This window comes from Cibotium barometz, chromosome 42, assembly GCF_041138505.1.
Source record: "Cibotium barometz isolate CiBa-2024 chromosome 42, ASM4113850v1, whole genome shotgun sequence".
NCBI classification, from domain to species: domain Eukaryota; kingdom Viridiplantae; phylum Streptophyta; class Polypodiopsida; order Cyatheales; family Cibotiaceae; genus Cibotium; species Cibotium barometz.
Window position 1 is genome coordinate 1,288,905 of NC_141087.1, and position 26,496 is coordinate 1,315,400.

The 26,496-nt window shown below is 44.1% G+C and overlaps 1 protein-coding gene across 1 annotated transcript; it reads left to right on the forward strand.

Annotated features, from left to right (window-relative positions):
- Positions 1-18,531: 18,531 nt before the first annotated feature.
- On the forward strand, positions 18,532-21,342 carry LOC147614038 (strigolactones hydrolase CXE15-like). Its single transcript, XM_086780573.1, has 2 exons — positions 18,532-19,425; positions 20,908-21,342. Exons 1-2 carry the CDS (start codon positions 18,567-18,569, stop codon positions 21,186-21,188), a joined length of 1,140 nt encoding a protein of 379 aa, XP_086636699.1. The 5' UTR covers positions 18,532-18,566; the 3' UTR covers positions 21,189-21,342.
- Positions 21,343-26,496: the final 5,154 nt, after the last annotated feature.

Below are 26,496 nucleotides of genomic sequence, written 5' to 3' on the forward strand. Positions count from 1 at the left end.
TGTTCCGTAGAATTTCCCAATTTGAACTATATAAGTGAAAATAAGCTTACTTTTGTAATTAGTCTTGAGCCGCGAGCACGTAATATCGCCCGGAACTCGCTATGCCATCGTCTGTAGTCAAAATTTGATTTGGATTGAACCAGGTTGTTCCCCATGCTTTGCTTTTTAGTTCCATGTGTTCAATATTTTAGTTTTGTTAAGACTTTGCTCATTGTGGAATGTTGTGCATCTTGCACAAATTATTAGATTTAGCCTGTACGGGTAGGTATTTTCGCACCATACTTCACAGGGGTGGTCTAGGGAGTGTAGCGGTCGTTAAAACTCCTTGTTTGTGTACAAATTCCCTCTACGCACGTGCATTTGAATGTACCATTGTTCTGGAGAGCAACTTAGAGCTATGGAGTGCTTGAAGATGGTGGACATGCCCTTGGAAAGCTGTTGCATAATTTTTTTAATTTTTTAATTTTTTGGGTTCCGGGAACCCGACGGACCCTGTCAACTCCAGTTGCTAAAAATAGAGAGTCTACGAATGAGTTGGGGGTGATGAACTTCCAAGCTGTAAATAATTAGTGTTTGGGTTATGTCGGCCAATTTGTGTCTGGCCGCCCGAGTCATTAGCTTAAAAGTCAATTTTTAGGTCCTTTTTTGGGTTGAAGTTGACGAGATAAACGAGCCACGAGCGCATCTAACTTTTGTTGATTGCTACACATTGTCAATTCCATTTGAAGTAGGCTGTTCTTCTCTATGAGCTCTGTGTTTCCAACTAAGTTTTGTCAAGTTTTCTTGATTATGCGATGATTAGTGAGTGATTAATGGTTTTTTGCTTGATTAAGTGTTAATTAATTAGTGTCTTGTGCTCATACTTGATAGGTACGACCCTTAGCATGTTAGGAACACACCCACTAAAGATTTGTGTGATTAGGTAGACCTAATTCTAAGTTATTAGCATCCGATCGAGATAGGCTGGATTAGTGAATACTTTGTTCCTCATTGTTTTGATGTTATATGTTGTTTGGTAGATATTGTGTGAGCTCTAGATTCTAGATTAGTTGTGCACATTAGTCAGGTAGGAGTCCATTAGTTGGTAGAGAGGTAGACATCCTCGTTTTAGTGCTATGGATTTGCCAGTGCTACCTCCGGCTACCATTTGACACATGCGTACTCGTTTCCATGCACTAGTCAGGTCAGCTAGGTCCTTGATTGACATTTTATGTTATCAAAGTTCTTGGTGGCTACACGCCCATCACGGTGATCCGTGAACATTAGCGTTGTTACCGGGGACTAGTACCTAGACTAGTAGGAGGCCGGTAGCCACACGCACTTAGTCTCTTCGACTTGACCACCTAGCATTGTCCACATTTATGTAGGTTGGAGAGGTGGAGATGGGTGTTTTCATTTTTTCTATCTTACTTATGTGCTTTTTATGCATGTAGAGAATCCAAAATTTGATGTATGCATGTTGTCATGTGTATGGATTGTTTTGGATGCTTGAGGTTGATGTTGTTGGTGTTTTACATTTTTGGTAGTTAGAACATTTTTTATTTTTGTTGTTTTTACATTTTCTTTTAGTTAAGATAGGATTTAGTTTCTGCATCTCGCATACCCTTCCGTGCTGGAGTTGTAGGGGTATAACGATTTCTTTATTGAGGGATGGCAAGGCTATCCTTATGGGTCATAGCATGGCTATTGTATGACCGAGTCAATGGTGGGGTTATTCATATAGGAGAGCAAGGCTAGCCATTTTTTCCATACCCATCAGTTGCCACCACTATACCCCATACACTTTGTGTGCATGTACATGCCATTGGCCGCTAAATTGGTATATGTATTGTGTTTTCGTGAGATGTTTGTTGCCCATTGCGAGAGAGAGAGAGAGAGAGAGAGAGAGAGAGAGAGAGAGAGAGAGAGAGAGAGAATAATTACACGATATGAGAGAGATTTCTTTCTTAAAGAGATGGGCACAATGGTATTTGAAACTCACATTTGAAGAAGTACAAGCTAGCTCTTTGCATGGAAATAGGTCTCATTTTGTTCACTTAGCAATACTACCTTTGTTAAAGTGTTTCTCAAGTGCTCTATTTTTCCATGCTATTGTTATAAATGTATTAATGCATTCTATTGCTAATGTCATGCTATTCAAAGTTTTTATTTATAAAATAGTTATTGGCTAAAGTACTATAGAGAGATAGTGTGTGTTTGTTGTGTCTCTTAGAGAGAGAGAGTCCATCCTAAAGTGCTCACAAAGAGATTCCCTAAGCAATTTTTCTTTCTCAATGTCACGAGCTTGCACGACACGCCTACGACTGGTCTTGCGACTGCATGCCTTACTAGATGTGGTTGGAAGCAGGAAAGCGGCCCCACTATCCTCGACCGCTAGGCATGCACTCATGATGTTGTATCGAATTGAGTAAACTATAAAAGCATCACGAGCTGTTGCGATGTAGGGAGTGCATCCTTCACTAGGTGTGGTTGCAAGAAAAGGAGTGCGAAATTTTTTTTGACCTTTTTCAATGTGAGAAAATAGCTATTTTCACATGATTTTTCACTATTGGGATCAACATCATGAGCTGTTTTGCGATGGAGGGAGCACATGCCTAGCAAGGTCTGGTTATGGCCCTGGCATTCCTATGCCCCCAATTCACCTAGAGAGGCATGGCTCATGCTATTGAATCCAATAATATTGACTACAACAACATCATGAGCTATTGCAAGACGAAGCAAGCGCATGCCTAGCTAGGTCGATTGGGGGTAGAGGTCCCTTGCCCCACAATCACAATATTGAGTAGTACGATAACATCATGAGCTATTCAGATGAAGGGAGCATATGCCTAGCTAGGTCGGTTGGGGTCAGAGGTTACTTGCTCTCAATCGCATGTAGCTAGGCATGTGTCCCTTCATCACACTATCTTATGATGTTGTCTCGCATTCCCCTATCCCCAACCACACTTAGCTAGGTATGCATTCCCTCCCTTGCTATAGCTCATGATGTTGCATAGTCTACAACATCATGAGTTGTTGCGGCTACGAGAGAGAGTGCATGCATAGCTATACCCTACCCACAACTGCACCTAGCTAGGTATGCGCTCCCTCCATTGCAACAACTCAGAATCGCACCTAGCTAGGTATGTGCTGCCTCCCTTGCAACAACTCATAATCGCACTTAGCTAGGTATGTGCTCCCAAACAACTCATGATGACAGCACCTAGCTAGATATGTGCTCCCTAGAGAGTGCATGCGTAGCTATACCCTACCCACAACTGCACCTAGCTAGGTATGCGCTCCCTCCATTGCAACAACTCAGAATCGCACCTAGCTAGGTATGTGCTGCCTCCCTTGCAACAACTCATAATCACACTTAGCTAGGTATGTGCTCCCAAACAACTCATGATGACAGCACCTAGCTAGATATGTGCTCCCTAGAGAGTGCATGCGTAGCTATACCCTACCCACAACTGCACCTAGCTAGGTATGCGCTCCCTCCATTGCAACAACTCAGAATCGCACCTAGCTAGGTATGTGCTGCCTCCCTTGCAACAACAACTCATAATCGCACTTAGCTAGGTATGTGCTCCCAAACAACTCATGATATGTGCTCCCTAGTCCCTCTCACAACAACTTATGATGTTGATCACATCAAGCCCACCTAGCTCCCTCCCTTGCAACAATAGCTGATGATGTTGAGCCGATGAGCTCACCATAATGAGCTCTTGTTGCACGACGAGGGAGGTAGCACATGTGCCTAGCTAGGTATGATTGGGGATAGGGGAGTGTCGGTATAGCTAGGTGTGGTTGGGGGTAGGGGTCCCCTTTTCCCAATTGCATGTAGCTAGGTAAGCACTCCCATATCCATCACAATAGCTTATGTTCCGACATTCCTATGCCTCCAATCACATCTAGCTGGGTATGTACTCTCTCCCTCACAATAGCTCATGATCTTGTATAGTTGGCAACTTCATGAGCTATTGGTGTGGAAGGGAGGGAGTGTTTGTACTCTCTCCCTCACAATAGCTCATGATCTTGCATAGTTGGCAACTTCATGAGCTGTTGGTGGGAGGGAGGGAGTGTATGCCTAGCTAGGTGCGATTGGAAGCAGAGGATTGCACCAAGTTGGTGATGGTACAATGCTTTTCAAATAGTAAGAAGTAAACATTAAGGCAGTCAAACATCTCTTTTGTTTGTGTGTAGTTAAATGTTTTGAAAATGAAGAGAGAGAGAGAGAGAGAGAGAGAGAGAGATTTATTTGAAATGTGTATTGTGTGTGTATGGGGGGTGATGTGTAATGATTATTAGTAAATAAACATATATTTGTGTGTATATCTTTGTGTGTGTGTGTGTGTGTGTGTGTGTGTGTGTGTGTGTGTGTGTGTGTGTGTGTGTGTGTGTGAGAGAGAGAGAGAGAGAGAGAGAGAGAGAGAGAGAGTATGTGTAATGAAATTAATATATAAGTTTACATATTTATGTATATAAGCATGTTGTATGTATCTTAGAGAGAGAGATGGAGAGAGAGAGAGAGAGAGTGTGTGTGTGTGTGTGTGTGTGTGTGTGTGGGTGTGTGTGTGTTTGTTTTTGGGCCGAGAAGTGGCCCGTGTTAAGAGCGAGCTCCCTTGTAATAGCTCATGATGTTGAACCCAATAATGAGAAATCATGGGAAAATAGCTACTTTCTCACATTGGAAAAGGTAACAAAATTCTTGTGCATTCCCCTGGCCCACCCACCTCACAGAGGGTATGTGCTCTCCATTGTAATAGCTCATGAGGTTGTTGTAGTTTACATTATTGGATTAAAGATCATGAGTGCATGCCTAGCTAGGTGTGATAGCGTGCAGTAGAATGCCAAGGCCAACACTTCTTGCCCCCAACCACAACACCTAGCTAGGCATGCGCTCCTGCTCCCCTCGCACTCCCTCCTTGCAATAGCTCATGATGTTGAACCCAATAGTGCAAAGTTGCGTGAAAATATTGAACCCAATAGGTCAAAAACATCTTGTACACTCCCGTGCCCCAACCATACCTAGGAAAGCATGTGCTCCCGCCCTTGCAATAGCTCATGATGTTTTACTAATATAATGAGTTGTTGCAAATGAGGGAGCACATGTTTGCTTAGGTGTGATTGGGTACAACATCATGAGTTGTTGTTGCAAGGGAGGGAGCACATGCCTAGCTAGGTGAAGTTGCGTGGACAGGGTAATTGCAAAGTCGGCACTCCCCTGTCCCCCCAACTACACCTAGCAATTGGGTACAATGTAACGATGGAGGGCAAGGGAGGAAGCACATCCCTGCCCCCAACTACACCTAGCTAGGCATTGCTCCCTTTCTTGCAAAAGCTCATAATGTTGAACCAAATAGCGAAACATCATGGGAAAAGAGGTACTTTCTCACATTGTAAAAGTTCAAAAACTTCTTATACACTCCCCTGTCCCTTACTACACCTAGTCAAGCACGCATTCCCAATGATGTTGTACCAACATCAGAAGAAGGCCATAAAGGACTCGTTTTTTAATAAAAAAGATATAGAGATAGAGCCCATGCACTTGGTAGCTGAAAACCATACTTGTTATTGAGTGTCATGGGCTCTCTTGTTATTTTAATTTGTTTATATTAGATTAGAAATTTTTTTTTTCTCATTCCTTGAAATAGGGAAATGGTGACACATGGCAGCCTCATTTCAAAGATTTTAATATATAGAAAAGAGCTCCCCATCTCCTTCTACTTCTCTGTCATCAATGGCATTAGTAGACATTACAAATAGGCTATCAGAGTTCTGCCTGCATGTGTTAATTTGGAGCGAGAGTATGCAACCATACGGAGTGGTGGTCTCAACATTCCCCATGATGTGCTCCGCATGCAAGGAATGAAGGCCATCGATCTTTGGATGGATGGCAACATCTATCCAACCGATCCAGCCTCTGGAGTTTCTCCACCTTTCCAAAAGACTACCACACTTCTGCGGTATGTCGGCGATGGCATCAATGGATTGCTTGGGTACGATAGGATATTACATGTCGTGTATTTGGAAGAGCTTGGAGCAAAGAAGAGAATGCAAGGTGACTTTGCAGAACTTCAAGCTTCTTTAGTCGAGAAGATGAGCAGCATGACATAGCGTATTGATGACTTGGTGATGGAGGTTGTTGACACATTGAAGAAGAAGTGCAAAGAACACGAGGGCACATTTGATCAAGTAACAAATAACTACCTACGGCTTCAATCGTCTACTCGTCCTCGTAACCTGAGGCGTTACATAGACCATTTCACCCACGTGTCGATGGGGTATCATGTAAGACATAGCAGCGTACAGCCATCCAAATTTTTGCAAAGAATGGAGGTGCATGCAAAAGGCGCATTCGTGAAACCAAGGACTATGCAAAGGCCATGCTAGGATGTGAGGGTACTGAGGATGAAATACAAGCCACGCTTCTTCAACATATTCTTCAAGAAAAGCATTTTGTAAAGAGATACCCCACCTGCCGCCGCCGATGGGGTATCATGTAAGACATAGAAAGCATACAACCATCCAAATTCTTGCAAAGAATGGAGGTGCACTCAAAAGGTGCGTTTGTGCAACCAAGGACTATGCAAAGGCCATACTAGAATGTGAGGGTACTGAGGGTGAAATAAAGACCACGCTTCTTCAACATATTCTTCAAGAAAAGCATATTGTAAAGATACTAGCCAATCCTTCAAACGAGAAGGTATGACAATCCCTGCAACAATATTTTTTGAAGGACCTTTAGGGCATTAGCTCACTAAGGAAAATGCTTCAAATTTGCAACTCTATAGGTATCAGCCACCACAAGGGGTATACAACTATCTATCGCTCAATCACAATAGGATTGCGTGCAAAGGGTTTGTCTCGGTCACTACTTCCAATCCCATACAGTGTTTTCATGGCAAGAAAATATATGAACAAGGAAATTGAGACCATGTTTGGTGGTCACAAATGGGTTGAGGATGCAATGCCTCAATCTTCCAAAACGAGCCTTTTCATTACAACCGGTTCAACAATGCGTACATCGATGTTCAGGTACTCCAATGACCTTACTCTCGAAGAGACAAGTGGAACAGCCATATTTGTGTTGAAATTGGATGAGTGCCATGTGGCGAAGGGTAAAAAGGTAAAACGTGCTAGTTTGATGCTAATGAGTAGGGCACTAAAATCTCAAGGTTTAGAACATGAGGAAGAAATACCAATCAATGAGGAGTGTCATCGTTCGTAAAAAACATAAACAAGAATATTTTGGTGTTCTATCAAAGAAGAACATTTGGTGGCTAGCAGTATGGGTCCTTGTTTCCCGGCTTTCCGGCGGCCTTGGCCGTGACGTTCGCAATATAGCGAGATTGGAATCAACGTATTTGTCAATCCAGAGATGTAGCCGACCCGGTTAGGGCATAGAGGCTCTCCACATACGAATATGTGTAGGACATACACTCTAATCGCAAGAATGGGTCAAGGAAGAAAGGGGGAAATCCCTCTTTCGCTACCTACCACAAATCCCTCTACCCAATGGGCATGCGTATAGCTAAGATGTGATCCTAGGATGTGTGTGAGCTATGCTAACGCTTACGGATGCAATGCAATGCCTCTAACTTACCCTTTCGGCCTCTTTAGGGTTTCTACCCTCTTCCTATATGGCATGCAAGCTACTTACATTGCACACAAGCATCATCAAAGCTTCTACATACATCCTAACATCATTATCTATCACTAAAAACATTCTAATCATGGCTAATCAAAGATTAAACACCCTAATTAGTGTTTCGACAACTTACGCGTATTAGGTCGTGGCAGGTATGGAGGCGTAGAGCTCGGCGAGACGGTCACAATGCACTACTTCGCGTAGAGTTTCGATCAACGAGGTGCGCGCACACTCAATCACAAGCTCACTCTCCTCTCTCTCTCTCTCTCTCCACACACTCTCGCTTCAAACTTGATTTAATTAAAAGATCGTTAAAAATTACAAAATTTGGCTTATATACCCCAAAATTTAGTGGGTATGGTTTTTAGCCAGAACCTACCTTTTCTGAACCTACATCTACCATTGGTTTTACAAATTAGAAGCCCGTAGGCCCGAAATTGGCTAAAAGGCTATATTACAAATATCCCGTAGGATAGTCAAAAATTACAAAATTGTGGAGTCAAGAGGGGTCTTCAGGTCGTCATGTCTTCGTCTTCAACACTCCCCCCTTCCTGCTCCGCGCACTCCCGGGCGCGATCTTCTGGTGGCCGCCCTTCTGAAGGAGTTTGTTAGGGCTTCTAGCCCCAGCATGAAGCTCTTGGTTTTGCCTCGATTCTCTGCCGTTTGCCGTGGTGCAATCATGGGCGTTGCTTCTTCGCACGCGGCATAGGCAACCCACCTCGCCGTGGGGTCTTTCATGAAGGGCGAGAAAATTTGCGAGTGAACCTGGAAGAAGCCGGTGTAGAAGGCCTCTTCCCAGGTGATTTTGGCCCGGGATTTTGAATCTGGCTTTATATCCCTTGGTTAGGAGTTAGCTAAGGGCATTAAAATTCAAAATCAATGAGCAAGTGCTCAAAAATTGAACAAAACTTTTTTTTAAAAACAATGCCCTTAATAATCAATTTTTGATCTCCTTTCTTAATGGCAACCTGTAGAGCAATGGCCTTGTTTTAGCATTGGCTTTGCCCTCCCCCCTTCTTGGTCTGAGCCCTCCGGGGTGAATAGATTGTACCTGCTTGTGTATGTGCCTGGGAGAAACACTTGTGTCTATGCGTGACCGTGTAGGGTGGCCCTACGTATGATATCACAGAATTTATGCAAGAACAGACATGCTGTGCGAGAGGGGTTTGAGCAGTGTGCTCAAGGGCTTTTGCTGACGAGGTTTACGCTAAAGTCTATTGGGTAGTTTTGGGACTACCCTACTGGATTGTACCTGAAGTGCTTCTGTCAACTCTAAGAGAAAAGGATCCACTTTTTCCCCCTTGGTAGAGTTGGATTGGCTAGTGACTTCAGATTTTGTCGCGGATTGACTAGCCGTAGTGTTTTTGCGCCGCCATTCTTCCCTTATATGAGTGGGTGGTGGCTTTGGCTTCGTTTGTCCTTTTACTTGTGCCACCTTCTTGGGCACCCATAGTTGCTTGATTTGGCGCTTGTTTTGGCGCTTGTTTTGGCTCTTGTTTGGTTGGGCTTCGGTGATTGGAGCTTTTTGATTCTTGGGCCCAATTTTAGGAATCCAGATGGACTTTTTCCCTTTTTGAGCATCTATCAACCTCTTTGGGGCCCAAATGTGACCACTATTTGTTCGATGGACGCTCTCTTTGGCTTATAGCTTGGCTTCACCTTGGAGACTTTGGTCTCAGTGTTGGGAGTCTTGGGGATCCACATAGTTTTGTCTTCCCTTTGAGCATCCTAACTTCTTTGTTAACCAAACTTGCTTGAATTTTTGCCTCTTTGTTGGACTAGTTTTGGTAGGCTTTGAGGCTCTCTTGTGGGTAACTTTTTCGCCTTTGGATTGCTTCTTTTGGAAGTTCTTGTGGGTGGTCTTGGGTATCCATATTGTTCTATGCTGTTTTTGAGCTGAGATTTCGCTCTGTGGTACCCATACCTGCTTGACTTTTGTTGTGCCTTGGGTTTTTGCCCTTGGCTATGAGCCTTTTTTGACCCACACCTGTTTGTGACCTGTCATGGCTTTCGGTGGTGCCTTTACAAGGGTTGGAGCTTCTTTTGGTTGATTTGTGTCCTTCTTTGGTTTTGGGTTCCCGGCCATTGCGCTTGTAGAAGGATCAGATGTTGTAGGTGTATGAGAAGATGATGAAGAACCTGTGTCTTTGGTTGGCTTGGTGTCCATTGAGGTGGACTCTTTGAGCATTTGGTGGCCAATTGCTTCATGCTTTGTTAGTGGTTCTTCCTCCTTGGCCAACGGGTTGGTTTTGGCGAACTGAATGTACATCATTGTCATTTGTGTGCCAAAATACAACCTGTCGTGATATGCTCTGTACTTTCTCTGCCATACCTGTCCCAAGACAAGATCCACACCTTCCACGTTTTGTGGTAGGACATAGAACTTGTCATAGCAGTTTAAACGATTGATGACCACCGGTATATTCACATATCCCAGTGTCGTGGTGGTCTCGGAAGAGAACCCCCCAAAGGTGAGTTCCTCTTTGATTAGCTCTGCATCTTTGAATCGTGTAAAAACTGCATGACTCATGCAGTTCTTATGTGCTCCTGAATCAATGAGAGCAAACTGCGGGTGGTTGTTGGCTCCCAAGTGGACACAAATGTAGGGGTCCAGCTCATCATCGCTATCCTCTGATCCCGTTACGTTGCTTGTGAAGAGGGAAAAGACTTCCCTTTCCATTTTAACTTCGAGTTCCTGGCGTTTGGTAGGCCCCTGTGTTGTACACACCTGTCTTGGCCATCTCTTTTTTAGCTTGGATTCCTCTTGGGCTTCCAAGATCTTCTGCTCCTTCACTTTTGCCCTATGCTTGGCTGCATGTATCTTATCAAGCATTTCTTTGGTTAGTGGTAAATGATATTTCTTTATCCGACATCCGCTCATCCAGTTTGGCATGATTTCGCCATCCAGACTTGCCAGTCGGACTGCACCACTATTGGAGATTTCACGCACTAGGAAGGGACCTAGTCCTCTCTTTTTAAGCTTCAGTGCATGCTGTTTGAGGGTGTACACAAGTACTGTGTCCCCCAGTTGCAAGTTCTTAGATTTGACGTGGGAGTCAAAGAACTGCTTACGGCGTGGTCTCCATTGACATCGGGTTCCATGGGTCTCTTGGCATCGATACTCATAGGTTCTAGCGTCGGCATAACGGCCTCGGTTCTCTCGATCTGTTGCTCTTGGTCTTGATCATTGGCTTGTGGGCATGGGGGTACTGTCTCCATTAAGGCTTGGGCCGTTTCTATCAGCTTTCGGCACATCTCAAACCTTTGGGCTTCTATGGTCGGATCAGGGTAGGCCTTCCTACGCTCCTCCAGGGATTCTCCTAGCGTCAATCGAGCCTCAAAGGATTCAATTTGAGTATCTAAGGTCTCAAAGCGCTTATCCGCTAACACCGATCCTGCTTCTCTTGGGATCCTTGACCTCATCAAGCTATCTTGATCTTCTTGGAGAGGTTTTTGCTCCTCCTCCTTAGGCTCCTCTTTCTCCTTTTTGAGCCTTCTTTTGCTCCTTCAGAAGCCTTTTTCGCTCTTGGCGTCTTTCTCTGTAGGCCTTCCATGAGCTACGTTTGGACTTTTTGCCCTTTGTCTTCTCGCTTTTCTCTGCCTCTAGTTCATGAGCGGTTGGCTGCTCCTCATTCCTCTTTTGAGCTCTGGTCACAACCCTCATAGGCACTATGGTGTCGCTCTCCGAGGTGGTAGGTCCTTGCACTACTTCTATCAGATTAACCACAGCCTTTCCCTTTCGGTTAGGGTGATTCGGGCAATCTGGAATGAAGTGCTTATACCCACACTCAGGGCAATACCCATTAATCGTTTGAACTCTGTTCTCAGGACAGTCTCGCATGTAATGGTTACCTTGACATTTGTAGCACGGACCAATGGGTCCTGCTGGATTTTGCCTTGGCCATGGATTGGCTCTCATCCCATTGTTGGCTATGAACATTAAGGTCTTATGATCCATTGTGAAATGGTCATCGGCCCCTTGGTGGATATTAGCCATGGGTAGTTGAGGCTCAATCATGCCTCTAGAAGGTAAACCATACTCCGAAAAGTAGTCCTCGTAGGATTGTGGTTCTGCTAGGTCAGCGTATGGCGCACTCGGAACCATAATCCCCTCTACATCCTCTGTGGGATACAGGTATCTCACCACTGCATTGGCTTCTCCTGGTAATGGAGGCTGTTGCCCCAATACCGGTTGTGGCTTCTCAGCTCCTGGAAGTGCATTTGCTTGTCCAGTAGCGTACCTTGGTGGTGGTGGTTGAGACACTCCTACCTGCCCTTGGCGTTATTCCTAGGCCGGTAGTAACACTCATGTGTCTCATGATTTGTGTACTTCCTCTCAATGCCACACCATTTGTTATTCGAAGGGTAAGCATTGGTTTGCTTTGGCAAATGTGGGCATTGTGAGTTCGGGTGCTCACCACCGCATATCGTACATCTATATGGTCTCATGGGTGGGAGTCTCTGAACTGGCGGAGCTATCTTGAAGGACTGGTTCATCTTCTGCATTAAAACCTTTGCAATTGCTTCTGCATTTGCAGTTTGGTTCTCCTTCGGAACACTCTCACTCTTCGCTTTGACGCTCGTATTGTCATCCTTGTGGCCTATCTCAGCCTTGTCAAAGCCATAGATCTCGCAGTTATCTTCTAGATCTATCGCCTCCTTGATGCTACTGTCCAAGGTGGTACACCTCTTCATGTAGACATCCTTTCGCAGGGTCGCATTGGTCAGTCCCTCCACAAATAAAGAGACTAGTCTCATTTGTGTTGGAACTTCGGAAACCGGGCATCTCGTGATGTACTGCTTAAAACGACTGGCTGCATCTCTAACAGTTTCCTTCTGTTGTTGCTGCTTGAAACTGTAGATTCTTACCACCTTGTCATGCTTGATTCCCCTTTGGGAGAATTCAGCTATGAACTCCTTTACCATATCGTCGATGCTGGCAAAGTTTTCCGGGGTCAAGGTATGGAACCAAATCTAAAGCCTTATCCTCTAAGGTCAACCCGAATCCTTCGTATTGCATGTGGAAATCCACCACTTGTTCCGCTCTTAGAACTTGTCTAAAGAGGGCGATATGATCATGTGGATTCCCCTTCCCATTGTACGTCTTCTTGACCCACTTCTGGACTTGAGACGGTCTCACTCTTCTAGCATATTCTGATGATTTGGCTGGGAATGGGCTCAAATCAATCAGTGGCTCTTGTGGCCTTGCGGTCCACTTCGATGCCAGCATGGCTTGAGCAGTAATGGCTGCTCGCGCGAATTGTTGTGGCTCTCTTGGTCCTATGTTGACCCCATAGCCACCGCTAAGCTTGGAACCAACTGGAAGTCCTGTTCCGGCACTACCTTAGGAGTAGGTGTCGAAACATACGAACCGATTCCTTCCATTAGTTCGTCTATTAGGCTAACGCTCTTGTTAGCTCTCTCCTCTTGTAAGGTTGCATGCGCTCCCTCCGTTCGTGAAGGCTTTGGCCCATCTCTGTTGTGTATGTGGTTTAACATAGAATCTCCATCGTAAGTGAATTGAGCTGATCGAACATCAGTAGGAGTTCAAAATGATTTTGATACTCGTCTATGATCAAGTCCGTAGTCTGATGCAGGGTTTGTTGAAAATACAAGTGGGAACAAGCTCTTGGATAGAGGCTATAAAAGAGGAGATGTAATTGTGAAAGAACCTGTGAAAAAGTGAGAAGAATCTACTGGGAGAGAATAAAGGGTAGCATGAGAGAATTTAGGAGTGTGGAGTTATTCTGGGAGATATTCAGGGAAAAGAGAAGAGGTGGAGAGAATCAGGCAATAGGTGGAGATATTCTGGGAGTGAATCATGGAGAAATCAATGGGATTTGATGCTTGATGTAAACTCTATAAATTGAGGCATAGCCCTAATGAGAATTTGCTGGTTTTTGAGTATCCATGCCTACATTAATCTATTTGCTAATTATTCACTAATTACGTCTTAATCATTTACTAATCACTTTATTAATCATGTTGATTCTAGTGTTTGATCCACCATAGCTCATCATTATGCTCAAATTTCAACATGGTATCATAGCCATGCCTAGAATCAATTAGGTTTATGAGCCCATTAGTTAATTAATTAGGATTAGTAGATAATTAGTAAAAAATCAAATTTTTAGTGAGTTTTCACTTCTCCCCTTCACCCCCAGCCAGTGGAGGATCTCTAGCACCTTGCACACATAGAATTAGGGCATAAGCTTCTAGACTATGGTAGCTAACATCCTTGGCTTCATGCTCAGCAAAACGGCGCAGCAAACCGCGTAGAAACGAAGGAGAAATCGACGATGAAGTCAGCGCATTTTTTTCTGAGTAAACTGCAGATTTCTCCTTGCTCAAATCAAATTGCTTCAATTCCTCCTAGCCCAAGGGTAATCCAAGCATGCTCTACAAGCTGGTGAAGACAGAATTCAATTTCATCAAGTCTACATTGAGATCAAAGCTCTTCATCAAATCTGCAGGTGACTTTGGTAAAACAGAGATTAAGCTTTCATTATTTGGTCAAATCTTGTGTTTCTTGGCTTAATCCTCTACTAGACTCATTGCTATTGATGCCTTTGAAAGCATTTGAGCTCATTTGCAGTGGAAGGCACCAGATCTGGACTCCCCGCATACTCTGTTTTTTGCACACAAAATAGAGCATTAATTTGCTAATCAGTGATTAATCAGTGCTAATCACTATATTTTGGTGCAATTGAGGGTTCAAATTAACCATTAGGTATCTGATACAGATCCCTATAACTTTAGATTGCTCATCGGAGTTGGTTTGATACTCCAACCATCCCGTACAAATTGGTTACCCTTAATTTAATGTAATTTCTGGTAAAATTGTGCTGATAAATTTGTGAAAATCATCATTTTGCATTTAACCCTTGGTTAATGCTTGTAAATCTCACTCAAAATTAAGATTATTCACAGCCAGAGTTGCATTTGGGAATGTGCATTAGAATGAATGCTATACGCATTATGTATTGGGCACATTGCATCAGTGTAAAAATGGGAACAGACACTGCCCTTGTCCAGAATAAGGCAAGAGGTAAGACCTCCCGCATAAATTTGGGTTTGCATTGCATAATGATACAAGATAAACATAAAAAGCCCAAAGGAACTGTCAGCAAAACATTGAAACATGTTGCTCACATGGAGCAAAATGACCTGACGGACGAGCTCATGGCCCCAGCCATGAAAGAAGAAGAATATCTCTTCCCAAGAAGAGGATCCACACCAAGAAGAAAAGCTGAAGGAAGACATGGACACGAGAAGAGAAGCTGCCACAAGAAGAGAAGCTACCCCAAGAAGACTGAAAGAAGAGACGGACGCGTGGAGAGATGCTGCCAACGAGAAGAAGACTGAAGAGAAGAGAAGATGTGAGGCTCCAAAGAGTGAGGAGCCATGTGAAAATCTCTGAGAGAGAAAGAGAGAGAGAGACCCCACAACACAATGTAACCTGCCCCAACAAAGTAAAACCACCTCTGAGCCACCGATGATGTAGGCCACGTGGTAGATGTATGTGTGAGCACTTTAGTCAAGGTCGCGGGCACTTATAGTAGCCTTGGACACATAGAGAGAGAGAGTGTCAAGGACTATGGAGTTTAGGGACTTGAGGCACTGGTCGCGGACTGTCAAGTAAGAGAGAAACTTGATACAGGATCCAGGTGTGCTAAGATAACTTGAGGGGAGGAATAGACACTAGTCGCGGGCTATCAAGTAAGGGGAGGCAAACTTGGAATAGGGTCTAGGTGTACTAGGAGTATTCACTTGAGGGGAGGTGTTGAAAATACAAGTGAATAGGGTGTGTGTGGGAACAAACTCTTGGATAGAGGCTGTAAAAGAGGAGATGTAATTGTGAAAGAACCTGTGAAAAGGTGAGAAGAATCTACTGGGAGAGAATAAAGGGTAGCATGAGAGAATTTAGGAGTGTGGAGTTATTCTGGGAGATATTCAGGGAAAAGAGAAGAGGTGGAGAGAATCACGCAAAAGGTGGAGATATTCTGGGAGTGAATCATGGAGAAATCAATGGGATTTGATGCTTGATGTAAACTCTATAAATTGAGGCATAGCCCTAATGAGAATTTGTTGGTTTTTGAGTATCCATGCCTACATTAATCTATTTGCTAATTATTCACTAATTACGTCTTAATCATTTACTAATCACTTTATTAATCATGTTGATTCTAGTGTTTGATCCACCATAGCTCATCATTATGCTCAAATTTCAACAGGGTTGTTTGGTCCGAATAACCATAGAGGGTCTTCTCAGATGTGACCGTTCCTATCCTCGAACTTCTTACTACAAAGTAGTGATAGATAAATTTTTGCTTGGGATCTTGATGGTAATAGAACCCAATATCGTCCGTGGGATGGTGTACAGCCTTCCAAGTCCTTTCGAGGGTGTAGTTCCCTTCCAAAGTAGGGGTTCTCTCTACATCCTTCCCTCGAGGCTTCACCTCTACGGGTTGTCTGAATTTATCAACTCTATCAGGGGTTTCGGTGACTAGGTACATAGTACCATTTCTGTTGAAATACCTATCCTCCTGATAATTCACCTGCGGTTCCATCTCTATTTCAGTAGAGGCATCTTCCACTCTTACACACATCCTCCTCATGGGATCCTCGTAGATGCTGGCTCCATACTGATTTTCGTATTTGAGCACTAAGGTCATACGGTAGCTAAGCTCCGTCCCCTTTCTAGCCGCACTCGCCATGATGCTGGATGTTATGGGGTCTACTCCTTATGAAGCCATACTTGAGCTTGTGTCCGATAGGTAGTTGGGGATCTCCTCTTCGATAGGATCTAGCGAGGGGAGGTAGTTTACTAAGTTCGCAACAATGCATTTCATGAAATGTTGAACTGGTTTTATCGATCTCTCACTGAGATGCGTGAGCAAAAGGGCCGTGGTAACACATCTCTAAGGTGAAAAATCATAAGAGTTGTGAGGGAGCGCAGACAAAATGCTAACATCCAATAATTTGCGCATCAGTAAGTTTTTTACGTATGTTTATTATTAAAAAAAGTTAAACATATTATAAAAGTGCACTTCAAGGTTTGAAAGTCATTTATAACGTTTGCTTCTTTGAGATCTCTCCCCTTTCTCTCTCAATGGATCATCTTGGCACCTCAGATCCAAATTCCAGCAACCAAGGTGTTGAGACCCTCAACTAGAATGACATTTTCACTTCTCTAAATCCCCTCCTTGCAACACCGAGAAAGCCATTCCCTCGTCCCAATCCAGATTTACAAGCCGTCATAGAGAAACAAGCTACAGAGGAAGACAAAAGAAAAGACAAGTAATCTACGGTAGAAATAGATGAAGAGCGTGAAGAGCGCTTCAAAAAGTCGTACGAAGCGCTCAAAGGAAGCAGCTACACACAAGAGACTCTTGATCTACTATTTGCTGAAGCCACCAATCTTGCATAGGAGAGGTGGGCAAGAATGCTTGCCGTCGTGGAAGGCATTAAGAGGGAGTTTACAGAAGAGGAGATGGAAGAAATGGCAAAAGAGAGTAAGAAATGAGCTCACAAAATAATATCGAAGCGAGAGAAAGAAAAGCAAAGCCAAGAGGAGGAGGGATCGAAAAGCAAGCAGTGTGTTCCTAAATTGTCAAAAAAAAAGCCCAGTTCACCACCACAAAGCGACCAACGACATTTTGACTTGGTCAAAATGTCCTGGTCGCTTCGTGGGCTGAACTGGGCTTTTTTTTTTTTGACAATTTGTGGCCAACCCCCATCAACTGTGGCTTAATTTTACTTTATGCAGGAGGCTCTACAGCTGAAAAAAAAACTTTGTGGAAGGAGCTCATCTCAATCTCAGGACCTTGTATTCTTCTAGGTGACTTCAATATGGTAGAAGCTTCATCTTGAGGATAGGTTCCTTAGGAAAGGTTAGATACTTTTCGGAGCTAAAAAACAAAAATGGTGCTCCCTTAAAGCTCATGTCTAGTTATGGGATCTCGGCACTCAAGCTGAGTTTACCTAGCAAAACTATAGCCAAGGTATAGTTAGTTGGTAGGAAAGCTAGACTGAATAGGTGCTACATGGATACTACACACTCCAATAGCTTCTCCAGAATCAAAGCTAAACCTATTTACACTAGCTGACCATAGATGCTAAGGCCAACAATTTTAGGAATCACTGGTTCTATACAGATCCTTCCTCTTCAATCTTCCTATGGTTCAAGAAGAGCTAGGTCAAATATGGCAGAATGCATTCGATTCGGCCAAATACCATTCTAAAGCATGGTCTATTGCTATGCATTCCTCCCAAAAACTCTTGATCAAAGCCAGAAAGCAAGTAGTTGACATAAGGAAAAAGAGGAAGGACCAAATTTACGAGGAACTTATCAAACTGGAGACCTCCTTCCCTAGCGAGCACAACCACAACCTTATAGCTACCCTTAGAGCTCAAATCAGAATGGAAGAGGAACTCGCTTTGAAACACACCTCCCTCTTCTTCAAAGAATGGTGGGCAAGCAATGCTAATAGGCCAACCAAACCCATGTTCAAATCTCTACAAAAGAAAACAATCAGAGAATAAGCACCCCTCTTCCAAAACACGTTCCTACTCATACACAACGACATGGATAACTTGGAATATGCTAGATCCCACTTGGAATATGCTAGATCCCACTTTGAGCAACTATTCAATCCCACTGAGATGATCTCTAATACATCTGCACTGCACAGAGAACAAGTCTGGAAATATAGGAAGAAAACCATCCCGGATGAGAATGTTGGCGGTCTCAACCAACCAATGTCAGTATTCAAGATATAAATGGCAGTAGAGGCTCTCAAGCCTAGCAATTTGTAGGAACTTTCTATGGGCCAGTTAAGAAAGCGTACAAAGTAAAATGGGAACTTTGTGGTATAGCCAAAAAAAAAAAGAGGCCTTGGAATATCTCTATAGGGGGTGCGAGGTAATATATATGCACAGATCCATGTTATTAAGTTTTGACAGGCACATGAGCTCCATAGCCAGATCTTGTCGATGGCTTAACAGCAATTTTAGTCCCCAAGCTCTGCGTTCTATGGCGGCAACACATTCTTCCTCCTCGGACGATCCCCTTATAAGTGTCGTGGACGAAATCCCTGGCATGCTTCGCCTTCACAGCGATGGCTCTGTCACGCGCATCGCCTCCACCTCGATACCTTCCATCCCTGCCTCTCAAGATTTCGTCCATGGCGTCGCCTCCCTCGACGCCCACTTCCGTGACCCTCCCTCTGATCACACTTGGGCTCGCATCTTCCTCCCCCACTCCATCTCTTCCAGCCCCCCGGGCTCTCTCTTCCCCCTCGTCCTTCACTTCCATGGCGGCGGCATGTGCCTGGGTAGCCCTGCGGATGCCCCTTTCCATAGCTTCTGTAGCCGAATGGCCCTCAAATCCAACGCCATATGGATCTCTGCCAATTATCGACTCGCCCCCGAGCATCGCCTCCCGGCCGCCTACGACGATGCTTACTCGGCTCTGGAATGGCTGCATGCTCAGGCAGGTGCACACGCCACAGATGGACAAAGCGGCGGCACCGACACCCGCCACGATTGGCTGTTGCGTGCTGATTTTTCGAGGTGCTTCATAGCCGGGGAGAGTGCGGGAGCAACCATCACTCATTTTGTGGCAGTACAGCGCGCACAGAGCAAGAAGGATTGGAAGCCCATCGAAATCAGAGGGCTCATGCTTGTGCATGTGGGTTTCTTCAAAGAGGTACCCACCATGAAGCCGACGTTCATGGACACCCTTAGCTCAGAACAGGTGGAAGGATTCATACGTCTGTCGCTGCCACCAGGTATAACACAGATAACATACTGACATAGGAGCTATTTATCCCATGGCTTTTCCCCTTACAGAGTCCCAACATCCTACTCGGGAGGGACCCTCATACTTGATGCGGTTGGATACGGAGCCCCACCCCGGGCCGACACTCCCTTGCCTCATCACTGCGTCCACAAGAAGTTTTAGACATTTTTCGATACGAGAAAGCAGCCCTTTTCCCCATGTTTTCTCACGACAGGATTCAACATCATGAGCAGCCGCTCGGGAGGGAGCACATGTCAAAACTAGGTGCGGTTGGCATGTGCTCCCTCCCAAGCAACAGCTCATTATGTTGTCCTAGACTCTAGTCTGTAATGAAAGAACAATTATTGAGAATTTGTCTAAGACTTTTTGTGCACCTAGCTAGGTATATATTGCAGGTCCTCTCCCCCTTTAGCAGCCCATGATGTCGGACTTAAAGGGAGAATAGATGTCCTTTCCCCCTTTATGATAATGAGAATTTGTCTAAAACTTCGTGTTTTAGTAGTCATACAGTCCCTCCCTTGCAATGTAGGAATTATAGTGGCAATTATAGGCAATGTAGGAACATAGTGGGAGTTTTGTCTATAAGTTCTTGTGTGTGTGTGTGTGTGTGTATACGTATGTGCATACACGTACGTACGTATGTACGTACATATAGACAGGAAAGTTTTTGATACATTCCCATGTGAAAAAGGAGCTCTTTATTGCTTTTCCCCCTTTATGATTTTTCCATATTGTGAAAAAGCTCTTTTCCTATCAATTTTCCTTATAATGGTCAACATCATGAGCTCCAGCCTCCTGCTCGAAAGAGACCACATTGCCTAGCTAGATGCGATTGGAGGCAGGTGCACTCACTCCACGCCAACGCCAACACTTCCTTGTCCCAACATCATGAGCTGCTGCTCGGGCAGGAGCTCATGCCTAGCTAGGTGTGGTCGAGGGGTGGGGGAGTGCTGGCCTCCAACCGCACCTAGCTACCTCCCTCGCAACAGCTCATGATGTTGTGGTCATGTGCAATGTGGGAATTATAATGAGAATTTGTCTAAAACTTCGTGTTTTAGTAGTCATACAGTCCCTCCCTTGCAATGTAGGAATTATAGTGGCAATTATAGGCAATGTAGGAACATAGCGGGAGTTTTGTCTATAAGTTCTTGTGTGTGTGTGTGTGTGTGTACGTATGCATGTATATACGTATGTGCATACACGTACGTACGTATGTACGTACATATAGACAGAAAGTTTTTGATACATTCCCATGTGAAAAGGGAGCTCTTTATTGCTTTTCTCTATATTGTTCAACATCATGAGCCATGACTTTTGCGAGGGACACTTATACCTAGGTTGATGCAGTGGGGGACGAGGGAGGGCCAGTCCCTCGGGTGGCCCCACTCGCAGCACCTCATGATGTTGTCTTAGTCTGCCATGTGGGTATGATAATGAGAATTATGTGCTTAAAACTTCTTTGTGGTGGTAGGAGCTGACGAACGCGGGCACCCTTATTGGAACCCATTTAGCCCGGAGTCTCCCAATCTGGCTGAGGTAGAGCTACCGGTGGTGCTGGTGGCGGTAGCTGACCGCGATGTGTGCTACGAAGGCGGGATGGAGTACTACGAGGCTCTGAAGAGGGCTGGGAATAAGGATGTGGAGCTGTTCAAGTCTGAGGGGGAGCGCCATTGCTTCCATCTTTTTGAGCCAGAGGGTGTAGCCGCCATAGCCCTGGAAAACCATCTTTCAGATTTTATACATCGTAAATAACAAAACTCTGGCTTTATATTTCATGGACACCACTAATTGGGGTTCAACCTTCAAACTCGTGCTCCCAGGGTGAAGGAAAGAGGTTTGTAAAATATGGAGTTATTGAACTATTTAATTTTCTTGTGCAAGTACAATACAGACTACTACAATATCATGAGCAGGGAGTGCATGCCTAGCTGGGTGCGGTTGGGGCCGGGGAGTACCGGCCCGGGGTCCCAACCACACCCAGCTAGGCATGTGCTCCCTTTCGAGTAGATGTTGAGCTCTATAGTGAAAAGAGCTCCTTTCTTGTGTCTGAAAATGTCTAAAAACTTCATGTGTTGTTTCCTTAATCCCCCCTATCCGTGTTTGAAACGAGTGCCTTGGATTGCCAATCAGCTCTAACATGAGATACACTTTACTGGCTTGTATCCAGGGTAGACGTATTGTAGTTTGAGCAATTTACTTGTTCTTGTTTGCGGATGATTTTGCGTTACCTAAGTCATATGTTAAAAAACAAATTACTTCAGCTCCTAGAAATTCTTGCTTCATGTGGAGGACACTCTTGCTTGCTGCAAACATTGCAAGGTATTATTTCATTAACAAATACATTAACTTGATATCCATTCAAGGACTATTAAGACGATAATGCCTAATATATTTGATCAAGCATGTGAAGCATGTCACACACAAATATTCGATCAAGCATGTAAAGCATGTCACACACAAAGTAGTGTTTTTTATTTCTTACATTATGATGAATTGTTAAGAATTAGAGAAGAGAGAGAGAGAGAGTTGCAACACCATAGCTTAAAAATTATACTGCCAACTTGATTGATGCAAGTATTAAACGTAACAAGGTTTGAGAGTCCTTTTATACGTTTTTGATGCTTTGGTTCTTCTTTGATGTTTTTGATTAACTCAAATATTAAACTTAGCAAAATATGAGACTCCCCTTTCAAACGTTTTTTGACGTTTTGGTTCTTCTTTTCAATCTTTTGCCCACTTGTTCTCTGCTTTTTTCACATCTTTCTTTTATTCAAACTTTGGTTACTTTTCTTCTTTTCTTTTCTCCATCTCATACTCTTAACACACTTTTACATGCATCTTCAATTCCACATTGAGGTCTTTTGGTCTCTTGATCTTTGTTTGATAGGGATCTTTTCCCCCCAATGCACTTGTTTTATATAACCCTTCATCATGACATGCAACGCAACCACAATCTTACCAACTTGCAAAGTGCACAAGCAGTCTCTAGAGCTCCAAAATATGGGCACACAAATGCAGTTTGGGAAGGTCTTAGCCAACATGGCCAATATTTAATTTGGTGTAGAAAATTGAAAATAACCATGCCCCATAATGGAGTATTGAATGCTTGATATTTAACCGATAAGTTGCTTGCATTGGCTTTTCCATGATACACTTGTTTGATGTTTAGATACAAGTCCATAGCTCAAAAGTATAAGCAATTTGTCAATATCATATGTACCCTTGTGTACTTGATTCTTCCTTGATTGTTAGCATGCGCTTTGCATACACTCTCAACTAGGGGATAGAGTGGTGAGATGTTTTTATGTGAACCCTAAACCTTAATCTTTTTTATTATCTCTTTGTGGCCAAGAGTAGACCATCAAGCTCTACTGTACTTGGTAAATAAACCTTGCAACACAGGTCGAATGGGTGAAGGCTTTTGCACTCCTATTTGGCCCAAAGTATTGGGGGCCAAAGGCTACGAGTCAAGGCTAGGATTTAGCACTCATAATCCCGGTCCAAAGGTAAGGGGATCCAAGGGGAAAAAAGTTATGAGCAAGGGCTAAACCCTAAGGGTAAAGGCTTCATTCAGCCTCCAAAAGGACTTGCGAAAGACCCTTCAATATTGGCCAAGGACTGAAAGGCCAGGGGTCCTACGTGCCATGGGCGGGCAAAGGCTAGCCTATTTGGGCAAGTAGGGGCCCTACGGATTTTCGGCCAAAAATAGCAAGTTTTGTTTTTCATGCATTTTAAGCACCTCCACCCTGGGAACCCATGGGAAAACGTTTCGAGATATGAATCCCTGCCACGATGACCTTTAACTGAGGCCGAAAGGTTGTTCGGATAAAAGTCCAAAGGGGGGGTTGGCCTTGAGCCAAAGTGAAAGTTAAAGGGTTGAGCAAGTGGGCAAGTGGTGTGCCACATGCCCACTCCAAATCTAGCATGCAAACTCAAGTTTGCTCATGTGGCACAATTGGAGCTTCCACACACACGTGGCATATCTCAAGGCCCCAAAGCACATGTGGCATCTAGAATCCCACCATGCCAAGCCCACTTGTGCATTTCTATTGTCTAGCCACCATTTTAAAACAATAGCATTTAAGCAACACATTTTCTCGTAGAAGGTAAGAGAAGGGACACATGGCCCAAGGCTACACACACATGAGGGGGTGCATGGGAAAGATTTGGGGTCCAATCAGATGGAAGGCCAAACTCGAGTTGTAGTAGTGGCCTTGCTTGCATCAAATGTGTATAAAAAGGGCCCTCATATACTCAAACCAAGCTAATGCTCATGTGTGGACAAGCCTACTTCATCTTGCACAAGGAACGCAAATCCTATGCAAGCTTCATGCTCCAAGCTATGCTCTTCTCTCTCTCTCTCTCTCTCTCTCTCTCTCTCTCTCTATACTATGGTATTATGCTAAGCTAAAAGAGTAGAAGTGTATAGGAAATACTCATTTCTTGTAAAGGTACTTCTTCTTCACACTCATCTCCCTCGCTCCCTCTGCTAGCTCTCTCCACCTTTCAAGGTGTTTGAGGTCTTGGGACCGATGGTAACTGAAGCGCATATTGCTTGCTTGCATGATGGTACATGAAGCTTACATCTTCACGCTACCCAAATGGATTAAGGATTGCAAAGTTGTATTGTAAAAAGGCTTTCGAAAGAAAGCTCTATAATACAAATTCCTTTGGAGGGGGGACCGGCTCCAAGAGAATCCCGGTCCTCTCTGTGTGTCACATGCATTGCTATTTTCTTTCTCTTGTCTTGTAAAGTTGTTAGCCTTGTTGTTAAGTATAAGGTTCTTTGTAGACTCCAAACCAACACTTTGTTTAGCTTAGATAATATAGAAATGAACAAGTTAACTCAACTTTGCCTATTAAAACAATCAAGAAAGTTAACTAATTAGCATAGCCATAACATTTGGTATCAGAGCTATAGGTTTCTCTTTTCTTTCTTAAGGAAAGGGGGGTCCTAAGCATCTATACTTAGGGATAAAGTACTAGTTGCATGGGATAGTTAAGGAGTGTGGGACTTATTAAGTACGTTGTCGAGCCCACCTCTGGTGGGGTATGGTGCACACCGCCGAGCTATAGACTTACCCCGAGTCAAAGTAGATTTTAATGCGAAATGGCAAAAAGTGGTAAGAAGCAGTAAGTGAGCAAAGCGTGGAGAAGATATGAAGAAACAGTGGTCGAAGCCAAAGCTATGGCGAGTCGGACCACCCGCGTGGACTAATTTTTTAAATTACTGCGGGAATTACGTGAATGACTCCGAGCCGACATTTAATTAGAAAAGCCTAGGATTTAATCATTTTATGTAAATGGGGCCGATTGGCTTCCAATTTGTAAACATCCTAGTGCATAGGCTTGAGCCGGACCATTTGGGCGGTCGGACATGGTCAGAGTACTTAAGTGAAAATGTACAATGTGTAAGGGGGACATAACCTAATCTAAAATCAAGTTTTGAGAGAAGCGTGTGTGAGAGTGGTCCATCGGCGAGCTTCAGGTGATCTCTACGCGCAAACGGGTGCACGGATTTGCGAATGAAGTCCTCGTCGAGCTCTTCGCGTAGATACTAAGCATGCATGGTTTTGTGACGGTTCATTGGCGAGCTAATCTCGCTAATTAAGTCTCTTAATCACGTCATTAGTCCACTTTACATGTTCTTAATCATTTAGATATGTTGTCTTGTGATTATGCATGGTTTAAAGTTGGTTTAAGTGTCTACGGATGCATGTGTGCATAGATCGGGCTCGCGGGTAGCTTAGCTAGATTTCCCTCTTCCCGCTTCATAGATAGGTTGTGATTAGGTGTTCCTCTTCTACATCTGAAAAGCGTAGGAAAGCCTTCGTGCCCTAGTCGGGTTAGCTACGTCCTCGAGTTCGATATTTTGTTGGCTTAAGACCGCTATTCTATAGACGTCTGTCGCGGCGGCGATCCGCTAACATTTGGTGCCGTTGTCGGGGATCGTTGTCGGGGATCAGTTGCCTAAACTAGGTTGAGGACACTAATCTATGTCCATTTCCTTGATGAAAATCTCATCTAAAGTTCCCTCTTGAAGAGGAGGCGGATCACGGGGTGTGGGATCCTCGGGTTTCCGAAAGGCTACGGGGAGTTGGGAGAGCTCACCCATAGCCTTGGAGTGTTAGGATAGATGCATGTGTGCGAGTTAGGCTTGAGGTTTTGAGCTTGTCCGCATCTTACATGTTTTCGATGGAGGTTTTCTCGGAGAGAAAACTAGCCATTTTGCATTGCGGATTTACGATAGTTAGAGTGATTTGTTTTTAGTTTTTTCACTTCGCTAGCGTAGATAGGAGTAGGATAAGTAAGGTTGAAATCCTGGTTCGGTCAAAATCCCTTCCGTGCGAAGAAATGACAAGAAAATATGTTGGCGCGCGAAAAAGGTACCATTTACGCCAATTGAGTTTTGGATGCTCAAACAAGCTCAAAATTGAGAAATTTTTGCATGAGTATGCTTGGAATGACAAGCTGCATCTAGGGTATGAACAGTTTTCAATTCTGAGAATTTTCATTTTTCGCACCTGTCTACTACATGGCGAGCTACATCGCGATGCACCACTTGAGAGCTACATCGGGATTCACCACTTGAGCTACATTGCGATGCACAAAAAGAGCTACATCGCGATGCACCACTTGAGTACTACATCGCGATGCACCACCTAAGAGCTACATCGCGATGCACTAGTTGAGCTACATCGTGATGCACCAAAAGAGCTACATCGCGATGCATCACTTGAGCTACATCGCGATGCACCTGAGAGCTACATCGTGATGCACCACCTAAGAGCTACATCGCGATGCACCTGAGAGCTACATCGCGATGCACCTGAAAAATTCTCAGGTTGAAAATTTGTTTTGATAGGGACAGAGCAGGTCATTAAACATCTAGTTTGGATTCCAAAGGCTCAACTCAAAGGTAATCCTAAGCAAATTTGGATACCCAAACCCTTGCCACATTATCACCAACCCTATAGGACCAACAAAAAGCCAAAACAGGTTCATAGGTCACACCACCACGGATCACAAAGCTTCGCAAAATCCACACAGCGTTCAAAAG